The 23,872-nt window shown below is 42.8% G+C and overlaps 1 protein-coding gene across 1 annotated transcript in view; it reads left to right on the forward strand.

Annotated features, from left to right (window-relative positions):
• LOC142143085 (fibrocystin-like) overlaps positions 1-23,872 on the forward strand; it is a 34,560-nt gene that overhangs the window by 5,933 nt on the left and 4,755 nt on the right. Inside the window, exons 5-10 of the mRNA XM_075200800.1 lie at positions 1,799-1,856; positions 3,593-3,671; positions 8,529-8,603; positions 13,992-14,056; positions 20,772-20,811; positions 23,257-23,327. Coding sequence (XP_075056901.1) covers positions 1,799-1,856; positions 3,593-3,671; positions 8,529-8,603; positions 13,992-14,056; positions 20,772-20,811; positions 23,257-23,327 — 388 coding nt within the window. The remainder of the gene's footprint in view (positions 1-1,798; positions 1,857-3,592; positions 3,672-8,528; positions 8,604-13,991; positions 14,057-20,771; positions 20,812-23,256; positions 23,328-23,872) is intronic.

The following is a 23,872-nucleotide window of genomic DNA, read 5'->3' on the forward strand; positions in this document are numbered from 1 at the left end:
TACAAAGACAGTGCAGAATACCGTTCCATGTATGGGCAAAGTAAAATACTTTCTTCCCACCCGTACATCCCAACATTCAAATAAATTAAATTAATACAAAATAAGCCCTGCCCTGAGTTACCAAAAGTAAAACCCCACCTCATTTTGGGGCAATTCCACCCAATTCTGTATAGACCCTGTCCCCTTTGGGATCTACAGTTTGGACTGCCCTGCCAAAATTGGGACAGTTGGGAGTTGTAGTAACCTAACTAGATTCCTTTCCCATACACTTTGCATTCTTTAACTAGTGATGAAAAAAACGCTGGTAGAAGCATGATTTTTAATGCCAGTGGCTTAAATGTAATATTTAAATATAATTTTAAATAATACACCATTGTCAGCGTCCCTTTAATAATTCTCTCCAGCCTACAACTATTACTGATATTTAAAGTTAAACTAAAGTAATTGAAGTCCTTGACTTCTTTCTAGTGTTAAGCAGATTGCCGTTCATTTAGTACACAGCAAACTTGCAGCAGAAGCGACGCTCCCAGCCTAAACAGCATTAGAACCACTTTTGTTTAATGTGAGAAGTATTTGCATGCCGTAAAGATCTTCTCGGAGCTCTGATTAAATATCGCCAGGGAATAAAGTTAATGAGTCACATTCCTGACTGGAAAGAGCACAATGATTGTCTTTGTTTGCTGGCTCTGCTCCTGCCAGCAGTTTGCGGCTTGCTGTAGGCACTGACAAGTTTGAACAGCTCACAGAAAGTTTACCAACCAGCTAGTGGTCATTGCTTATCTCCCTAATGAGTTTCTGTTCCCCTGCTGTGCCACTGACCTCCCTCTTGGATAAGTAGAAACTATTTTGTGTGGTATTTCAGGCACGTTTTGTTTCCATCAAGAGCATTCTGGAAAAATCAGGCTTTTTAAACTTGAACATCTGAAATGATTCTGATCGAGCCTTAAAACAGTCTTAAAAGGCAGCATTTCCCCCCCCTAACATTAGGTGTACATGTTTAATGGAGTGTCATGGAACAGTGAAACAAAATAACAAAAGGAAACATCACACAGACTCAATGACTGCTGAGAAGGGTCAAAAAGCTCAAACAGTAAAGCATTGCATGTCAGTTTTGCTGCTTGAGGTGAGGTGACAGTTAAAATGTCACCTGGCTCATGCTTTGCATAATTAAACAAAAATATACTGTAGTTTGAATTTAGCAACTTAGACAGAAAATATTTTTTTTAATTCATTACCTTATTTAGTGAGTATCCTCAAAAAAAATGTATTTTAATAAATTCTGCTCAGCGTGTTGTTATTTTGACTTTTTTATGATGTCCACCAAATTCAGAACCCTCATCATCATCATCATCATTTATTTATATAGCGCCACTAATTCCGCAGCGCTGTACAGAGAACTCACTCACATCAGTCCCTGCCCCATTGGAGCTTACAGTCTAAATTCCGTAATATAGACACACACTCACACAGACACAGAGGGAGACAGACAGACAGAGACAGAGAGACTAGGGTCAATTTTGATAGCAGCCAATTAACCCTGCTGAATGAATTTCCTCTATATAGGCAATATAAGATAAGATTATTTTTTTTACAGGTGAGTATTTAAAATATAGGAAAGCAGTTTTATCATATCTACTGAACATGTCATGTTGGAGATTAACACTTGGATACAGTAGCTAAGAACATCATTGTATGTAAGGTTTGGTCGTTTTAAGTACAGTACAGTATAATCTTATATATTTTTTTTCATATATAAATGATTATCTATATACTGTATAATGATGCTACTTACTTACAGTTTTCGGAGTTGGCGTCTCCTGTGATCCATGAAACCAGCCCATCGTCTGGAGTACCGGGTAATACAGCAAAATGTTCACAAAAAAACAAATTTATACGATTTACATTTTGCAATAAAGTTTTATTTGTTACTAACCTCAAACAGATAAAAGTATTACAATATCACAATCAAGAAAGTTTGCATTATTTATACATCCTAAGATCAGTCATACGATAATGAAACACAATACAGCTGATTTATCCAAGCAGAAAGAAAATCTAAAATTAAAAGAAGGCAATCTGACGTTAGTTTAAAAAATAGATTGGAAGCTCTGTAGTATAAGTTAAAACAAAACACTAGCAGTACCATTTATGTTTTATAGGATACTTAAAGGCATGCTGACCACACTTTTGAATATTTTCCCATCTGATTTATCTAATTACTAGCTCAAGTTCTTGGTGTTGCCTGGGTTTAAATCTTCAAGTTATTAAGTTAACAGTAAGTTGGATGTAACTGTCAACATCTTAAAAATAATTAGCAACTCTTCCAACACACCCATGAGGTGGCTGCTCAGTGTCGTTTTTGTTTTTATATTAAATATCATCCAAATCCATCCAGTGGAAGGTCCAGAACATGCTCCTCTGGTCAAAGTTCTGTCCAGCGTACACCAACGGGAGGTCTGACCGGGACCCGAAATCTCCTAAAACCTGGCCAGGATCCAGTTGGACCATGTAGCATTGGTTTCATCCCAATTGGTGCAGTGGTGTCCGAATGCAGACAAACAAACCAAATCCATCCAGTGGAAGGCTCAGAACAGGCTCTCCGGGTCAAAGCTCTGCCCAGCATACACCAACAAGAGGTCCGATTGTACCCTAACCCCCTTAAAACCTGGCCAGGCTCCAACCGGACCACCTCGCGTTGGTTTCTTCCCAATAGGTGCAGAGGTGTCGAAGATATTCGTCAACAAAGAAACAAACTTCTTCTTTTATATATTATGCATTCTGACACCACTGCACTGATTAGGATAACACCAACGCGAGGTAGTACAGTTGGATCCTGTCCAGGTTTTAGGGGGGTTGTGGTCCTGGTTGGACTTCCCGTTGGTGTACGTTGGGCAGAACTTTGACCCGCGGAACCTGTTCTGGGCCTTCCACTGGATGGATTTGGATGACATTTAATATAAAAACAAAAATGACACTGGGCAGCCACCTCATGGGTGTATTGGAAGAGCTGCTAATTATTTTTAAAACGTTGACAGTTACATCCACCCCATCGATAACTTTATATCTTGAAGATGTAAACCCGAGCAACGCTGGGTACTTCAGCTAGTATTTTATTTCTTTCCTGCACAGAACACAGGTTAAGGTAGAATATAATTCAGGTTACAGTCCCTTTAAATCTTGGAGAGATTTTGGCACTTTGGCACAGTTTGACCGTTCTTCTCGATTAATGGGATTTAGAGAAAACAACGCTGCTCCGTAATATATACGTATGTGTAGCTGCCAAGATGGGAATTTGGGGGACCAACTTCAGAAATTTCAGAATAATGATATAAAAAACACAGATAATTCCCAAAGATAATCAGTGCAGTAATTTTCAACCAGTGTTATCATTGTTTTATTAGAGCACTGATTTATTATTTTTAATGTGATTACTAATAGATGATTATGTTATAAGTACACCTATACTATCCATTTATTTACACATTTACTGTGCACTGTGGGATTATCTTTTCTTTACAACTGTTCTTCTGTATAATGTAAAGTTTTTGTGAAAAAAATATTTCATGATATTTCTTCGTTCTCGTCTTTGCAGGAAGCGTCATTGAAATTTCTGGCAGGATCATAACTGAGAACTATGAAAACTATGATTTTAATATTGACTTTATTGAGGGGTAAGTTCATGGTTAGAGTGAAATATTTGTAGCTAATTATGATGTATAAAGGGAAGGGTAAGGCGCCTCTGCCTGTTTGTGATGTCACCGTTCCCACTTCTGTACTGTGTGGCTGCTTGTGACGCAAAGATGGCAATTTACTTGCACAAATAGCAGCATTGCAGATACGCACAGAAATTGACTGGCATTGTGATGGGTAGTAGGCAATACCATATAAGCTCATTTTCTGCAAATTTAGGGCCTTAATCTTGTAGTGAGCTGTGAAAATAATGCAATGAGGACATATATCTTTCTGTTTTGATTTTCTTAAATGTTTAGGTCTTTATGTTTTTTTATTCAAATTCCGAAATCTTTATATAGCAAACACAACAATAGACCAAAAAGCATAACAATTTTACAAATATGAAATATTATATAAAAGTTCAGAAGCACCAACATTAGCAACATTTCTACTCACTACTCTGAGCTGTTGGAAGACCCTGCTCCTTCCACTAGATAAATCTCAGTCTGTGACTTCCTGTTGCCTCCATTCCCCTCCTCACATCATGTCACTGCCCCTGTCACATGCAGCTCTGTCCTCACCAACACATCACTCATCTACTGATATACTATGTGCTGCTGGGGGACCCTGCTCCTTCCACTATATAACTCTCAGTCTGTGTCTTCCTGCTGCCTCCATTCCCCTCCTCACATCATGTCACTGCCCCTGTCACATGCAGCCTTGTCCTCACTGACACATCACTCATCTCCTGATATACTATGTGCTGCTGGGGAATCCCTGCTCCTTCCACTATATAACTCTCAGTCTGTGACTTCCTGCTGCCTCCATTCCCCTCCTCACATCATGTCACTGTCCCAATCACATGCAGCCCTGTCCTCACTAACACATCACTCGTCTCCTGATATACTCTGTGCTGCTGGGGAACCCTGCTCCTTCCACTATATAACTCTCAGTCTGTGGCTTCCTGCTGCCTCCATTCCCCTGCTCACATCATGTCACTTCCCCTGTCACATGCAGACCTGTCCTCAATAACACATTACTAATCTCCTGATATACTCTGTGCTGCTGGGGACCTGCTCCTTCCACTATATAACTCTCAGTCTGTGACTTCCTGCGTCCCTCCATTCCCCTCTTTACATCATGTCACTGCCCCTGTCACATGCAGCACTGTCCTCACTAGCACATCACTCATGTCCTGATATACTCTGTGCTGCTGGGGACCCTGCTCCTTCCACTATATAACTCTCAGTTTGTGGCTTCCCGCTGCCTCCATTCCCCTCCTCACATCATGTCACTGCCCCTGTCACATGCAGCCCTGTCCTTACCAACACATCTCTCATCTCGTGATATGCTCTGTGCTGCTGGGGACCCTGCTCCTTCCACTATATAACTCTCAGTCTGTGGCTTCCTGCTGCCTCCATTCCCCTCCTCACATCATGTCACTGCTTCTGTCACATGCAGCCCTGTCCTCACTAACATATCACTCATCTCCTGATATACTCTGTGCTGCTGGGGGACCCTGCACCTTCCACTATATAACTCTCAGTCTTTGGCTTCCTGCAGCCTCCATTCTCCTCCTCACATCATGTCACTGTCCCAATCACATGCATCCCTGTCCTCACTAACACATCACTCGTCTCCTGATATACTCTGTGCTGCTGGGGAACCCTGCTCCTTCCACTATATAACTCTCAGTCTGTGGCTTCCTGCTGACTCCATTCCCCTGCTCACATCATGTCACTGCCCCTGTCACATGCAGCCCTGTGCTCACTAACACATCACTCATCTCCAGATATACTCTGTGCTGCTGGGGGACCCTGCACCTTACACTATATAACTCTCAGTCTGTGGCTTCCTGCAGCCTCCATTCCCCTCCTCACATCATGTCACTGTCCCAATCACATGCATCCCTGTCCTCACTAACACATCACTTGTCTCCTGATATACTCTGTGCTGCTGGGGAACCCTGCTCCTTCCACTATATAACTCTCAGTCTGTGGCTTCCTGCTGACTCCATTCCCCTGCTCACATCATGTCACTGCCCCTGTCACATGCAGCTCTGTCCTCACTGACACATCACTCATCTCCTGGTATACTCTGTGCTGCTGGGGACCCTGCTCCTTCCACTATATAACTCTCAGTTTGTGGCTTCCCGCTGCCTCCATTCCCCTCCTCACATCATGTCACTGTCCCAGTCACATGCAGCCCTGTCCTCACTAACACATCACTCATGTCCTGATATACTTTGTGCTGCTGTGGACCCTGCTACTTCCACTATATAACTCTCAGTCTGTGGCTTCCCACTGCCTCCATTCCCCTCCTCACATCATGTCACTGCTCCTGTCACATGCAGCCCTGTCCTCACTAACACATCACTCACCTCCTGATATACTCTGTGCTGCTGGGGACCCTGCTCCTTCCACTATATAACTCTCAGTCTGTGACTTCCTGCTGCCTCCATTCCCCTCCTCACATCGTGTCACTGCCCCTGTCACATGCAGCCCTGTCCTCACTAACACATCACTCATCTCCTGATATACTCTGTGCTGCTGGGGGGACCCTGCACCTTCCATTATCTCTCAGCCTGACTCTTCTAGTTTGCCTCTTTTCCCCTCTTTTCATCATGATACTGCCCCCATCACATGCAGACCTTCCCTTAACCAATCACAAGAGTGGACACAGGTCATTACCCTGAGATCAGCACACTCATCTCCTGAAATAATCTGTGCTGCTAGGAACATTCTGATCATCCAATTTGCTGCTCGATGTTCTTGGTATAAAACTGTCTGAATTTCTGCACACCACTTAACTTGATGCAATCAATGTGGTGCTTTGTATTAGCCTTAGGTGATCTCCCATATATCTTTTGAACTACAATAAACAATGCAAAAGGCAAACAGGTATTATCCTCAGGTTTATTTACTAAAACCTCTTAGTTTCTTAAAGGAACTGTTTAATTACATTGACAAAAAGTGCACAAAGATTGATTCCGCCCCCTTCCTCAGCTGCTTGATGTTCTTTCCCCACCCACTTCAAGCAAAAAGGTGGTCAGACCCTAATAAAACACAGCTTCAAAGGAGAAAATAGAAAGGATTCACTGGTAACTGCAAAACGGATCATGAATCTCTGGGCCTGAGTCATTAATTAGAAAATAAAATTACAAAGCATAAAAAAGGAGCAACTTTGCACCTGGGCAAAACCATGACGCATTGGAGAGGGAGGTAAATTTAAAATGTGGGGACAGATTTATAGTTCGGGTAGGGCATGTCCTAGATCAACTTTAAATGTCTGTATAAAAATAAAACTATGAAATATTTGTGTGCTACATGAAAAAGCGGCTCGAATTTAACTTATGTGCAAAATAAACTAATTTGCACCCCTTACAATGTAACATGGTTTGCCCAGGAGCAAACTTACTCTTTTTTTTTTTTAATTTGCTCTCCTTAATGACTTAGGCCCTCTGTGTTTCATTAGGGTGTGCACCCAGGGGAATCTAAAGAGAGATACTCTGTGGTGGGTGCATTGAAAATATCAGACATTTCCAAAATGTTCACGATAATCATCATTCTTTACTGCTGTGTCCGGTGGAGGAGGGTTCAAAGGACTACTAATAGTCACCAGGGGAGGGCTGGCAAACTTCAAGACTCGACTCGGCAGCCTATTTTAAAGGAAAAGACCCAGGTGGCCCAGCCACCCAGCCCAAGGTAGCCCATTATGGGACCGGCCTCTCTGCCACATAGCCCAGCCTGCCCCTGATAGTAACGCAGCTACCGCATTCCCCAGTCTCTGTGTAGGGAACTGTTGAAGTGGTAAAACATGTCATAAATGGCAAACATGCCCACCAGACCTGCCTGCATGCCATCAGACCTCCCTGCATGCCATCAGACCTCCCTGCATGCCCATCAGCCTACACTTACATGCCATTCAGACCTCCCCACATGTCTCATACATGCCATCAGATCTCCCCTCATGCCCATCAGACCTCCCCACATGTCCCTTACATGCTTACCAGCCTCCTAAATGCTATAATACCTCCCCACATGCCATAGGACTTCCCTGCATGCCATCAGACCTCTCCATCAGCCGCCCTTCGCATGACCTCTACAGACTTTTCCATGTGCCCCTTACAGACCTCTCACACCTCCTCACTTACCTTTACTGCTTGAACCCATGCAGTGGAAGGAGGGAGAGCACACTGCGCTCTCCTCCCCCTCCTCTCCTGACGTAACAAGGACGTTGGCTGCTTTGCGTCAGCCTGTAGTGAGATTAGGAGCAGATGACTTGTGTCCCTGATGCGCCAATCTGCTCACCGAGCCCCATTTTCAGATACATGTGCTGGCCACCAGTGCATTAGGGCGTACCTGGGCACACCACTGGCACACCACTGGCACACACCTGCGGTTTTAATGAACTTGGAGTGAAGAGCAATGTAACATTATACAATAAAATGTTGCCCAGACTGGGGGAAAAAGAAAACTGTAAAAACATACAGAGACGTATTAATAAAAACTAACAGAGCAGCTTTTTTCCCCCCAAATCCAAATTGTAGAAATTGTAAATGGACAAACAAATAGCTCATCAATCCTAAATATATCACATTTAGCTTGGACCAATTTTCTTGCATTTATTTATTATTTGCTGCTTGTAATAAATGTCCCATGAGGCTCCCAGCAAGAGCCCTACGGATTGTGTTACTGACCGTGCAGGTTAACTTACACATTATATACTATAATTTGCTGAAATGACAGCATGTTCTCTAGGTGTCTGTAGGATGAGAGGTGATGGATGACTCAGCCGTAGACAGTCCTTTACCCCTGCTAACAGTTCTGTGATTCTTCTCATGTTTTTGCATACAGTCCGGTGATTCTAAAGTCTGACGAGGATGGGTGGTCTTCACTCTGCACGTTGGTAGACAAGGTCTCTGAGAGCATGTAAGTTATTCAAGGTGTAAACAATTCACTAGGGGTCTTATTCATCTAAGAAGGCAACGTGAACGCAATCTGCTTTTTTTTAAAGTGGACAGAACTCGCACGCCTATATTCAAGTGCAAGCGAATCCCAATATACATTTAGAACAGACTGCAGGATATGCACAATGCATTTATTAAGTCCTATCCAAACACATGGATAAAATACATGAACAGCTCTTAATACTATAATTATAATAAAAATACGTTAAAAGAAAAAAATATAATCTTCTTTTTTCTACATGAGCTACATATATCAGGAAGTCCTTAATGCCTACTGGGCATAAAATGTATTTTTTACAGTGTGTCTTACTTGCAAACACATGTTCTGGCGTGCACACGTGTAGTCATCACTATCAATCGGTACTTACACCTGACCTGAAGCTAGAGCAAGAGATAGGACTAAAGAACACGCACCTCAGTCATGCCCAGAGTTTGAATCAGCCCCGTGTGTGTTCTCTTGGCCTCGGCGCGCCCTTACTGTAAATTACCTACATTTGTCCTCCGATTCCCACCCCGTTCCACCATCCAAATTGTAGATAGTCGGGAGTGTCGTTTGCGTACAGACATGATTTGCATGTGATTACGTTCACTTGCGTAAGTCTCGTTCTCGCAGAGCTTTTTCACGCAAGATACGGCACGCAAATGGATTTATGTTCCTAGATAAATCAGGCCCTAGAGGTCCGTAAAGATGTTTAAAGGAGATGTCCGTTCTATGTTATTTTATTGCATGTTCCCCAATTGATAATTATGATCTGCAAACATATTTATAATCTTTTTACTCCATTATAGCTGTGAACAAAATGTATAATGATGAGTTTCGCTTAAGCAATGTAGAAACTAAGGGCCTGATTCATTAGTGATCTTGGGCCTGATTCATTAAGGTTCTTAAATGAAGAGGATTCTCATTTCAGTCTCCTGGACAAAACCATGTTACAATGGAAGGGGTGCAAATAAGTGTTCTGTTTTACACATAAGTTAAATACTGACTGTTTTTCATGTAGCACACAAATATCAACTTTAAATTTCAGTGTACAAATAAGCTATCAAATATTTGTGTGTTACATGAAAAAACAGGCAGTATTTAACTTGTGTGCAAAACAGAACACTTATTTGCACCCCTTCCATTGTAACATGGTTTTGTCCAGGAGACAGAAATGAGTATCCTCTTCATTTGAGATCCTTAATGAATCAGGCCCCTTATCCTGTGCAAAAGTTAAGATGCTTATTTTAAGAAGAAACAGGGAGATAAGAGTGAAGTTAAGATGGATTTTCATCTTAGAAATTATTCACTTAAGCAGTGGATTTTGCTTCTTATGTACCTTTTCTGGGCATGCACAGAGTGGATTTGCTTAAGATAAGCAGAAAGCGGCAGATAAGATCACTAATGAATCAGGCCCTAAGTGTACTGGTGGCTTGCTGCCACGGTCTCGCTAATAAGTAGGGAAGGACAACTGAGAGCTCAGACTACTGTCTTTCCAAACTGAACTAAATTCTTCAGCTCACAAGTAGCTAGGTTACATACAACTATAATATATTGCATGCTTAGATGTGATCTAATATAAATAGAACTATAATATAACAGAAAAGTAAAGATATAACAATCTCTCTCCTCTTAATTCCTTCTTAACGCTCTACAATCAGGCTCTACCCCTGACATTCCACTCAGACTGTCCTCACAAAAGTGATCATCGATCTACTAACACCAACGTCTGAGGGTCACTTCATCATCATCATCACCATTTATTTATATAGCGCCACTAATTCCGCAGCGCTGTACAGATAACTCATTCACTTCAGTCCCTGCCCCATTGGAGCTTACAGTCTAAAATCCCTAACACACACACACACACACACACACACACACACACACACACACACAGACAGAGAGACGCACACACAGACAGACACAGACTAGGGTCAATTTGTTAGCAGCCAATTAACCTACCAGTATGTTTTTTGGAGTGTGGGAGGAAACCAGAGCACCCGGAGGAAACCCACGCAAACACGGGGAGAACATGCAAACTCCTCACAGATAAGGCCATGGTCGGGAATTGAACTCATGACCCCAGTGCTGCAAGGCAGATGTGCTAACCACTACGCTTCTTCATACTCATCCACAGACTTTTCTGCAACTGTCAACGATGTTGATCACTCTCTTCTCCTGCACACAATTCACGTATTTGTCATTTATCACACAGTTCTTTCCTTCCTATTTATCTAATTGTGTCAGGATTCCCAATATGAACACCACGGTCAGCAATGTAGGTAAAACAAAGTGGTTTTATTTTAAACACAGGTTACAGGTAAACATGTGATGCAGTAACTGGTAAGGCAGCTAACACAAGTCCATAGAAACAGTTGAAACAGGATCCCAGGATTACCAGGTTAGCTGCGGAGCAGGAATACTGGATACCTGGCACAACAGGTTAACTGCAGGTACAGGTTTGTCAGAATAAGCAGTTTTAGCTGAGGAGCTAGAGACCAGGCACAACAGGATAACGAAAGGTACAGATTGTCAGAATATCCAGGTTTAGCTTGGAAGCTGGAGGCCAGACACAACACAATAGCTGCATTAACAGGCTGTCAGGATAACCAGGTTTAGCTGAGGAGCTGGAGACCAGACACAACAGGATGAGTCCAGGTACAAATTGTCAGGATAGCCGGGTTTAGGCACAACAGGATATTTGCATAAAGATATGCACTTTGAATATGCAGGATACTGGTGTCCTGCTATAACAGATGAAGTGCAGGCACAAGGAGACTGGATTACCAGGTTTAGCCACTGAGCAGGAAATACTGGTGTCCATCTATAACAGATGAAGTGCAGGCATAAGGAGACTGGATTACCAGGCCTAGCTAGGAGGTAGGAGGTACCCAATGATCCATGGAAGAATCGGGCAAAAAGGAGGGTCAGGCAAGTCAGGGTTCAGAAGCTGGAGATCCACAGTAATACCAGGGATTAAGCAGGAGCAAGGTCAAACAAAGCTGTGGTCTGGGTCACAAGAGGAATTTGCAAAACGTAGGAACAAGCAGGAGTCAAATACCAGGAAGCATGTCAGGATCACATCACAAGAGTTTTCACAGGGAGAACAGCAGCAGTGACCATTGATGAACTGGCCCAGTTTGCAGGGAAAGGCAGTCTTATAAAGGCCAGACACAGCTGATCATGATCCAGATTCAATGATGAGAACTCAACCTCTTGCAGGCAGGAACAGATGAAAGCACAGCAGCCTATAGGGGGAGGTGCTGAACTGCAGCCAGAGGCGAATAGTAACTCAATTGCTCCTTCAGTGTTTCTACCTTTGACATCCTCCTCTCTATTTTCACTATCTGTTGGGGTCTTAGCCCACTGCTTTTTTCCACTATTCACCTCTCCGCTAGTTAAACTCCTTTACCACCTCTATGTTGACGACATCCAAATCTATTTCTCCTTCATTAACCTCTAGCCTTTTTGTGTGATCAATTGCCTGCCTGCCTGATATTTACACAGGACCTCTAGTCTGCCCCAAACCTTATTGTGAAAATCATGCTGTTCTCTCAAGCCTGTTGGTGGTCAGCTGTGTTCTGACCGCCGAAACCGCAGGCTCCAATCAGGAGGCCCTTCATCCTATTTAAAGCACAGCCTAATGGTGCCAGAGTATTGGTTCACCCTGCTCCAGCGTTTCTGTCTTGTTCTGCTTGCTACTGGTTCCTGATTGTGGCTTGTTATTGACCTGCCCTGTGGATTCCGCTTTTGTACTGCTCTGCCCGTTCTCGTTTGACCCCTGGCTTGTTTCTGACTACTCTCCTGGTTATCTCCGTTGTACTGTGCTACTGTTAGCTGGATTCTGACTGTCCGACCATTGTTCTCTCTCACCACTGCACTGGTGATTATCTGGGAGAACCATGACCTGCGCACCTCACGCAACAAAGTCCATACCTCCTTGCGGGGGTCCCTGGTGAACACTGGGGGGTGCATTAGACTCCGTGCCTCCCTGTTTAGTTGCGCTAATACCAGTCAGTGGTAATTCCAATGCTAACTACGTGACACCATCAATGTAATTTCTCACAACACCTGATCATATTCTCCTCCAGCCATCAAATTTTTACAATATCTCTGAGACCCACCTGTTTTTACTAGAGACTCCCCTACTGACACTGGTACACACTCACTACTGTCCCAAGCTAAGAGTCTACAATCTCCCTGCTCTCACTAATCTTTGTTTCCACATCCGCTTTTATTTTGTCTACTATATATATTGTTATTTTACGTATGCTCTGTTTTCCCCACTATCCGCAGATGTGGAGTACTGTGGTACCTTATAAACTAATGGTAAAAAAAGCAAATCAACATATTATCAGTTTTATGTAAGGTCCATTTGCTCCCTGGCCTCTAGGCTACTGGAGCAGAACCCTCCCCATGGTCACATGTTGTGTTTATTGTATCTCTATTTCATGTCTCTCCTCTCCACCCCAGGAGATTACAGTATAAGGCTGGGTACACACTACAGAAAATTTCTCCCGATGCAATATCATTAACGATTTTACCAACAACTGAAAAATAAAGTCTTGATTAGCATGACAATTCATGTGTACACACTAAATACATTTTATACCAGTGGCGCGTGCAAGGGGGGTTTCTGGGTCTCCAGAAACCCCCCCCCCTCCGCTATCTAAGTGCCCACCATAGTGGCACTGTCCTCTACAGCAACCGCGGCGCTGTGAAAGAAGAGTCCGCGGATGCTTCTTTGACAGCGCCGCGGCTGCTGTATAGGACAGCGCTGGCAAAACGGAGCTGGCATGCGCAGCAGCTCTTGCGGTTTGTTTTTTTTTGGGTCGGGGGGGAAACAATCCTACGTGCGCCCCTGTATACGATTTACCTTCTGGTATGTGATCTTCATCTGTCATAACCATCTGCTGAAAAGATGGTGACTCTACACACTCCATAGATCTATGGACACTGCCGGTCCGGAGTGTATACACACTGCAGGATTGGAACAACATCGTTCCATCGTTGAACAAAATTTTTAGTCTGGTTTAAAAATCAAATCAAACGATACAATGAGCTTTGGAACAATAATCATTGGAGTGTACACACTAATGCGAACGGTCATTAATCGTGTGATTGGCCCGATAATCGGGTGAAAACTCTGAAGTGTGTACCCAGCCTAAGTCATATTCACTATCTGTATCTTCTGGTATACCCATCATGTACATTTATGTTAGTTATGTCTGTTCTCCCTCAGTTACTGATCAGTGATCCCTTGCTGTTTTTTTTTTTTTTAAATGATTATATGTACTTCTTTTTCAAATCCCTAATATAAATGTATCTGCACGATGCTGACAGTGTAATATTTTCATATCTTCATAGTTATCCCATACATGTAAAGGATGAAATGGGGACACTGCAATGCAAAACAGAAGGGGATTACATTGGTGAGTAAAAGTGTCTCTGTGCTTTGTCTTGTACAGATCACCATTGATAGCATTATTAAAGCGTCTTAGTTGTAGATCTTTGATATAGAGATGTTCACTGACCCCCGTGTTTTGGTTTTGGATCTGGATTAACTTCGTGTTTTGGTTTTGGTTTTGGCAAAACCGCCCTCCCGTGTATTGGTTTTGGATCCCTATATTTTTTTCTAAAATCCCTATTTTGGCTCTTATTTTTGTTGCTACATTATTATTAACCTAAATAACATTAATTTCCAGTCATTTCTAGTCAATTTCTGTCAAGTGACAAGAACACTGCTACCCCTCCTATTTCTGTATGAGTGTCACACGCTGCTCATTTGGCTTCCACAGACAAAGACTGAGACACTCACAGGTGTTTCATTAACAGACTTCAAACCTCTAAGTTCTGATCTGCACAGGTGCAGACTGATTACCTGTCTACTTCTAATTAAGATTCCTATTGGTTCCTGCGTTGGCTCCAGACTTGAAAAGGCACTTCCTCCCTTTCCTCTGGGCCTGTTGATCAAGTTACCAGTCTGATTAAGTTCCTACCTATTCTGTGAGCTCTCACCTGGATCGTCAGTGCCTTGCTGTGTTGCTGTAAAAGACCATACAGATCAAACTGCAAGTGTCTCTGCTGTGTACTATTCCACAGACTATTCAGCTCATGCTGCAACTATCTCTGCTGTATGACACTCCGCAGGTTGTATCATCAAGCTGCTTGTTGTTCTTTCCTCTGGCTGAACTGGTAATGTATTATTGAAAGCATTAAGGCATTATTTGGTTCCTGATTCCTGCCGCATCTATTGTGCATATACTGCTACCTGGATAGTTAATCTCTCCTCTGATGTGGGCTGCTCTACTGTGTTACCATATACCTGCTGCCTTATTCTTTCCACTTTATTGCTGGACTGTACATTCAAAACCATATCTCTAATTATATGCTGATTGTTCATATTGCATATGATATTGCCGGTGGCTCCGCCCACCTTGTACTACGCTCCTAGTGTGTATATATATACATATATCAAGACTTTCCTGTATATTCATCCAGTCATCATTAAACCACTGATTATACTTTTATCCTGCATCTGGCATCTATTGAACCTCAGGCTATCATTACCACTTACCAGTGTACTACCATATTCTCACTCCCCGAGGATCTGTTCCCACAACATCAATGAACAGATCCAGAGTCCAAAATACCAAACCGTGACAATGAGCAATGTCACTGAGCAATGTCACTGGAGACTGACAAGAACACTGCTACCCCTGTTTCTGTATGAGCAATGGCACTGAGCAATGTCACTGGAGACTGACAAGAACACTGCTACCCCTGTTTCTGTATGAGCAATGGCACTGAGCAATGTCACTGCAGACTGGAGAGTGACAAGAACACTGCTACCCTTGTTTCTGTGTGAGCAATGGCACTGAGCAATGTCACTGGAGACTGACAAGAACACTGCTACCCCTGTTTCTGTATTAGCAATGGCACTGAGCAATGTCACTGCAGACTGAAGAGTGACAAGAACACTGCTACCCCTGTTTCTGTGTGAGCAATGGCACTGAGCAATGTCACTGGAGACTGACAAGAACACTGCTACCCCTGTTTCTGTATGAGCAATGGCACTGAGCAATGTCACTGCAGACTGGAGAGTGACAAGAACACTGCTACCCTTGTTTCTGTGTGAGCAATGGCACTGAGCAATGTCACTGGAGACTGACAAGAACACTGCTACCCTTGTTTCTGTGTGAGCAATGGCACTGAGCAATGTCACTGCAGACTGAAGAGTGACAAGAACACTGCTACCCCTGTTTCTGTGTGAGCAATGGCGCTGGATCTCCTGGGGAGGGCGGTACTTATGGAATCCAAAACCTGCGAGATCCGACAACACAACGATGACGTTTTGCCTCAATTCAGATCCGAGGACGTGCAAAAGTACCGAGCCGGCTCGCGAGTCTACTCGGATCCCTTAAGTTTGGGTGGACTCGGTTTTCAGAAAACCGAGCCCGAGCATCTCTACTTTGATAAGACTTACTATAGAGATACTGTTCTGAAGCCAGTAGATCATATTAGGCTAAGTGTGATCTAATCCAAATGTAACATTTTGTATTCTTGGAATGTGAAAGTGTCAGAATAAGGCAATTGTGTAATAAACTCTACCTATTGTTATGTATCTATATGGCCGTCAACTTCTAGCATCAGTGGGAGTCAGTCATTGGCAAAAAAGAAAAAAATTATGGGGCTATGTATTCAGTTAATATATGGACAAAAATGGGCAAGTGATCCCCAAAATTAGCAGTAAGGTTAGTGTCACGAGCCGCGGCGGTACTCACAGCCGCTTCTGGCTCCCCCTGGCGTCCCAGTCGTCAAATTGACATTTCCACTTCCTGCCCGGCCGTTGCCTTGGCAATGCCTCCTGTGTAGCGCTGCGTCCCGGCAATGCTGCAAGCCGGGCGCATGCGGACAAATGACAGCCTGTGGGCTAATTAACTAAGGGGGCTTGGCCCTTTGATTGGTGCCTCCTGTGGGCATTTGCAGAGCTAGGCTCTGATTGGTGGCTACTAGTATTTAAGGCAGTGAAGTCTGCCGGTTATAGTTTCTGTTACCAGTCTGCTGACCTGCTCTGCTCCTAGCTCCTGTCCTTTGGATATTGTGTTGGATTGCCCGTGTATGACCCCTTGCCTGGATTTGGACCCTGCCTGTGTTTCTTGTGACCCCGATCTCTGGCGTGTTTACCGACCTTCCTGTTTGCTTGTGACCCTTGACCTCGGCCTGTTTATTGGATTTGCTGTCTGCTGCCGGCCCTTGACCCTTGCCTGGACTTCACTTTGCTTACCTGGGTTCTCCCCAGCCGGTACACACTTCACAACCCTCTGTCAGTCTGCGGCCAAGTCTGTCCCCACCACTAGGGGCTCCAGTGAACACCTGACTGGCGGAGCAGACTCTGGGTTGTGCTGTACCGGCTGGAGGGGTTCCTAACAGTTAGATGCACGTTTAGTCTTTCTATGGCCGTCCCTTCATTAATTGTTATTATTATTATTATTATCCTCTTTTATTTATAAGGTGTGACAAAAGCTCTGCAGCACCATACATTAAATTTACAGTATTATACAAATACATAGACAGCAACAATTAATAATATATTACATAATATATGAAAAACAAATGAATACACACCATCTATCTACTAACAAATACTGACAGTGCATGATGGTTACATCCAATGTGACCTAGACCTGGGCTCAAGAAGACGGGGTTAAGGAAGCAGGTCTAGAGGCACAGAGGGTGATTGAATTGTAGAAGGAGAACACAAGGAAAGAGGACCCTGCTCATGAGAGCTTACAACCTAAAGGGACGAGGAAGCCACAAATAGGTTGGTACGGACTTGGGGAGTGGGGATGATAATTGAGGCAAAGGAATTAGGAGGAGGCTGATAGGCTTAAATAAAGAAATTAGTTTTAAGGGCATGCTTCAAGCCCTGACCCTGATTGCTCCCCTCTTCGTTGGTGGGGGAAGCGGGTACTTTTTAAAAAAAAAAAAAATACTCACGTGATAGCCCCTCCTCTCTGCTCCATTTGCACTGAATGCTGGGTGTGACGTCATCATGCCCGATGTTCAGTGAGGAGCGGTGCAGAGAGGAGTCGGCAAGAAGACAGAAGAAGAGAAGAAAAGAAAGAAGCCGATAAAAAAGGTAAGTGAAGGAATGGAAGCAAGGAGGAGCAAAGGCAGCATGGCACAGTGTGAAGGGGGGCAAAAGCAGCATGGAGGGCACAGTGTGATCATAAGGGGGCACAGCATGGTGATGAAGGGGCACAATAATTTGTGTGTGATGGCACAGCGGGCTTGTGGCAATGTAATGTGTGTGTGTGTGTGATAGGTGGAGGCTAATAGGTGCAATTTTCTTTGCGGGGTATTGGTGTGGCAATTTAATTTTATAGTGGGGACTATTAATTTAAGCTGGGGTGGTTTAGGAGCTACTAATTGTATGAGGGGCAGAGTTTGAGGAGCTTAAGGGCTGTTTATTAAACGTGTATTTAATGGCAGTGACGGTTGCGGGAAATAGGTATATTTATTATACGTAAATGCTATTAATTTATTGCTGGGGCTGTTTGGAGGTAGGGAAATAGTTTTATGTATTAAATGGGAATACTGTTACTTTAATGTTGGGGCTGGAGGAAGGCCTAAGTATTAATCGTGAGTCTTATTGATTTAACGCCGGGGCTAAATGTAGCCATTTTTTTCCCAAATAGGGCCCCCAACATTCCAGGATCCAGACAAGCCGAAACTAAAGAAACCAGCAGCCACAGGTGGTGAAAGTGACAAGTACAGGTAGGAGAGAGCAGGACAGTCTGTCAAATGTTCTGATTCTAGTAGGACAATCCCGATTTTTGGTGACTGTTCTGCCCAATCTAAGGGACAGGTCAAGACTGTGTACTCTTTATATATACACACTGCATTCTTTATATACTACACTATGGTGCTAGCTGTTCTTCATGGGCTGACCACTCCCCCTCTAGTGTCTGGTCTCGCCTCTTTGATGGCTGGTCACACCCACTCTGGTGGGCCCCTAGCGTTGCAGTCCCCCAGTGGGCCCTTCATGCCCCAGTCCGACACTGCACGCCATCATATGATGTAACCATGTCCCAAACCTGAGCTACCCTTTTTTTGTGGAATGAACAGCTTGTCCCACTTTCCACCTGGACAATGTTGGGAGATCTGCCTTTATTGTTCTTCAAACTTGATGTGTCAATGAGTAAATCTACCAATTCATACATTTCTGTTACCAGATCATCTCTCTGAGGAAACCGCACGGTGAACGCGAAGATACAGGCAGGAGTTGGGAGTCAGGTAGGGTCTAGGAGTACTGCTGCCACATCTGATATCCTGATTCCTGACGATTATATTATTACTGATATTAAGCAGGGAACTGGACAGAAACATCTGACAGCTGCGAAGTGCTGAATAGGAGGTTATTAGAATGTGGCCCGCTTATGGGTATTTAACCCGTCACCGTTGTGTGGTTGAATTATTAGTGTCTTGATCTGTCAGCATACAGAAGGACCCTGATTGTAGGATATTTATCTGGATCTCTTACACCCAAAGTCATCAAGGAGCGGATGTGAAGATTTGTGTGGTGTTGACTATTATTGTAGGTCTACTAGACAAGACACTGCAGGAAACACAGTATTCTCCCCAGAGAATATTGCCAGCAGAGTGGCATTAAGAAGTACACAGGTTAGGGCAGTGTAATAGACCGCCTGGACTAGTCAGACTGGTTAGACCGGTGGTCAGTGGTCTAACACACTCTGCTGGCTGCAGTGCCCACACAGTGCTTATTATAATAGGATAAACAATGATTTGTCCTATTACAATAGGATTGCTTCGGACTTCAAGAGTGGGGTAGGAAGTAAAAAGAGCCGGGTAGAGCACCCGGGAAATAGATGTGGGGGAGAACACTGATACGTACAATACCTATGTAGAGTGTAAACTCGCTAAAGAACACACAGAAAAAAAACTATTCAAATAACGTTACCGGTAACTAATATAGGCATTAATGAGAGAGCCTGTAAATTAAAATAAAATAAAAAAACCCGAAAAAACAATTATTAGGCTGTACTTAATGTCTACTGTACATAACATACATTTTTACAGTTGCTCCCGATTGCAAACACATGTTTTAGCATGTATACTCAGCCGTCATCACTAGTGTATGGGACTTTTACTATAGCTGGAGCAAGATACGGCAGAAAACCAGCTTACTTCTGCCTGCGTCTGAACCTGACTTGGATGTGGCTGCACTGGAACGCCCTGACTGTACATAGAATATGTACATCCACCCCTTCCACATCCTGTTTCGTCATCGAGATTATAGGGTGGAGTAAATGTTGTTTTGGACGCGGCTGTGTTCCTTGGCGTATAGTCCGGTTCTGAGCATGCAGACAATGAATGTGGGGACGATACGCCAAAAAAAGGCAAATGACTCTGGAGCAACATGTCCTGTGCATACAACTGACTGATAATCAGGGTAATCTACATGTGACAATAGACTTCTATCAGTAGGACACATATATTGTTACTATAAAGTGGGCACTGGATAGTATTAACATGTGCACACTCGTTAGTTTCTTTGTTTTCTTGTTTGTTTATATCATTTACATATATGTAAAAGGCTTGTATAAAAGGTTTTAATATTTAATGGTCTGTGTGCTCTACTTTTTATGTATTGTTTCTATATACTTGAGAAATTGGTACTTCCTTTTATTGGAGAGCAGGAGGCAGCATTATTATTATTATTATTTTAAAACAGCGATATTTTTTTTTTTTATTGTAGCTATATTTGCGCCTAAATTTCTCTGAGGTGTTTTCTCCTCTGATACTTCTTTTACCTAGTAGACTGCAAGTCAGTTGCTCAGATCTTGGAATTGTTGCTTGCTCCTCTGCTTTCTCATTCAATAGTGATATAAGGTAGAGAAGCTGCATTTCCTTGCTCAACAGATATCCACTTACAGGTATCTAATACGTTAGTATCCTGAAATATCACACGAGTGGCGCAGTGCAGGCACCACAATATATAAGTGATATTTTTTTATGGGAATTCCATGCAGTTTTTATAGAAGATGAACTGGCCCTAAATCGGTCATACTAATCGGATTTTATAGTGAAATACTCTAATGGTTACATTTCTCTCCATGACAGGTTCACAGAATATTACATTCTCCATATTCAACAAAGGAAAGTACGTTTGATATCAGTTATAACCTTGAAGTTATCCTATTTCTTTAAAGGGAACTTTGGGAAAAAAATAGTTTATACTTGAAAGTTTATGCTGTCAAAAACTGTAAAAAAACGAAAATATTTTACATGACAATTAAATTTTAAAATTTAAATTGTAATTTAAAATGTAAAGCGTGGAACTGGGATACAACTCAGGGGAGAATCATCGTTTATTTGTAAGATGCCACACAATTCCTCGGCTCCGAACAGTCCTAGCACCCTATGGAGACATGAGGGGAAATGAGCGGAGATTTCTACCATAATGGACGGCAATGTACATGGTGCGATATCCGTGCGCCACATCAACGGCAATGCAATCTCCACCTAATAGTGGAGCTAGAGATCTCATCTACTACAAAGCTAAGGGCATCAAATGGAATAGAATATACATCCTACTTATGTCCTGGCCTATCCAGAAGGTCGTCACACATTTCAGGACTGGTCATGTCCAGACCACGATTTGCCATCATGCCCTATAATAATTATATTGATTTTTATGGGATTATTATTGTATATCACTCATTTTGATGTCGCATGCTGTTATATTGAGACATTTGCCTAATATCGCTGTTAAATTACGGTGTGTAGCCAGTTCTACTGATGAAACACCATTATTATTATTATCTTTAATTTATAAGGCGCCAGAAAGGGTCCGCAGCGCCGTGCATAACATACCAAAAACAGTGACACATGACATAACATGATACAGAAAGAACAAAAATGAACTAGAATATATACACAGACACCACATACTTGCCAACTCTCCAAGAATGTCCGGGAGACTCCCGAAATTCAGGTAGGACTCCTGGACTCCCGGGTGAGCAGGTAAGTATCCCGCAAACGGCAGCTTGCTGTCAAAATGACGCGATTTGCGTGATTTTGGCCCTCCAACCGCGCCCCCCTGCCCAGGATATCCCGGAATGAAGTTTTAAAAGGTTGGCAAGTATGAGGTAACATGGTAAAGCAAATCAAATTATTACTGGTACAATGTGTGAAAGTGAAAGTGATGGTAGAAATCAGCGAGAACTAGGCCGAAGCTTAAGAAAACAGGGCTAGGGAAGCAGGCCAAGAGGTACAGAGGGTGATGGAATAGTAGAAGGAGCACAAAAGGAAAGAGGGCCCAGCTCCTGAGAGCTTACATCCTAAAGGAAAGGGGGAGACACAAATAGGGTGATACTAACTGGGGGAGAGAGTTAGGAGGAGGAATGATAGACTTGAATAAGGGCACGCTTGAAGCCACCATGTGAAATTTGTTGTTCAGAGAGGTTGAAGAGGGCTCTAAACTGTAATAAAGCAAGATAATCTGCTAAAATGTTTTTTCTAGAAAAATATAAAATAGAATAATTTTGTATTTTAATCATATTTTACAAAGTAATTTCTAAATCACAAAAATATTTTTTCATCTATTACTATTTTTTTTCTATTTTTGTCTTTTAAACTTGAAGCAGCAATCTCACATAGACTATTCTTTATTTTTAAATAGCAAGCTAAGTACCTTTTATGCATGCATCTGGTAACCAATTTTCTTAGCTGTCCTCCCACATATCATTATCTCCTTTTCAAAATCTATCAGGAGGGCAAAGATACAGGCTCACAGCTCTCTGCACATCATGTGATGGCACAGGGGGGAGAGGTAGGATGTCTCAGTGCTGACAGAGCTCAGAGCCTCTCTGCTATATAATGTGTCCTGTGACTGTGGTTGCCTTGGTAGTCTAGAATCAAAAATCATTTAAATCATTTATGTAAACAAAAACCCTGCAAATATTTGCTTTTTCATGGGATTGATGCAATACAAGTTGCTTTTAATAACATTCAAAAAATGTATCTATGTGTAAATATAATCCACGATCTGACTCTAGACCACTTTCCCTCCCCTTAAAACACCAATTCAACTCCAATGGTACACGCAACATTGAAGGGGCATCATTCAATGGAACGTATCTCTCCATTGTCTCCCGAGTTGGGACAAAACTCCTGGTAATCAGGGGGGTAGTCCCTTAATTGGGACAGTTTGGAAATAAGTATTTATTTGTGTTATTTTCCCCCTATAATGCAACTTCTGCTTAGATTTATTGGCCCTTAATTATTATTATTATTATTATTATTAATATTATTATTATCTTCATTTATTTAACACTAATAATGAGGTTTTTTTTTATAAACTGGGCATTTATATGTTACCTATATTAAAACAAAAACTAAAATAACACATTGCTGTTATATGAGAGCGCTACCGATATAAACCTTGTGAATGGCACACAGTCACTTATGGAGGACAGTAGAAGACAATAAAACCATTAAATAAATCACAAACACATGTAGGTGACTCCAGAGCTCAGTGTGTTGTAAAAGAACAAGGATGTTGTACTACTACATGTAGCTGATTGTCTCTGTGCTCTCTGAATAGGGCGGTAGTGAGCAAAGATGCCTGGCGGATCAGTGCCAAACATCAATTGTTCCTGTATCAAACACACCCAGGTATAGTATAGATTGGTTATCAGTCTTATCTGTCTATCCATCCCATCCCATCCCATCGTTGCCAACATATAGATTTGGCTTCCAGGAGCTGCCGGGGGGAGGTGGGCGTGCAGGGGCGGGGCTCCCAAAATGGTGTCATTTTGGCCCCGCCCCCGTGAAGTAATGAACGTTAATAAACGTTGCAGCATTTGGCCCCGCCCCCTGTAAAATGACACAGTGAATTGCGGCGTTTGAACCGATTTCTGCCCACTTCACTAGGAAGTGGGCAGATCAGGGAGATTGCCAACTCTCCCGGAATGTCCGGGAGACTCCCGCATTTCGCGAGAGTCTCCCGGACATTCCGGGAGAGTTGGCAAGTATGATCTATCTATCTAATATCTATCTATCTATCTACCTATATACGTATCTATCTCTTTCATATCTATCTCACACCTATCGCATATACAGTATATCTATCTCATATCTATGAATGTATCTACGTATCTATCTCATATCTATCTCAGTGGCGCACGCAGGGGGGGTTTCTGGGACTCCTCCCCTCCACT

The sequence above is a fragment of the Mixophyes fleayi genome, chromosome 3 (assembly GCF_038048845.1).
Source record: "Mixophyes fleayi isolate aMixFle1 chromosome 3, aMixFle1.hap1, whole genome shotgun sequence".
In the NCBI taxonomy this organism is placed as follows: Eukaryota; Metazoa; Chordata; class Amphibia; order Anura; family Limnodynastidae; genus Mixophyes; species Mixophyes fleayi.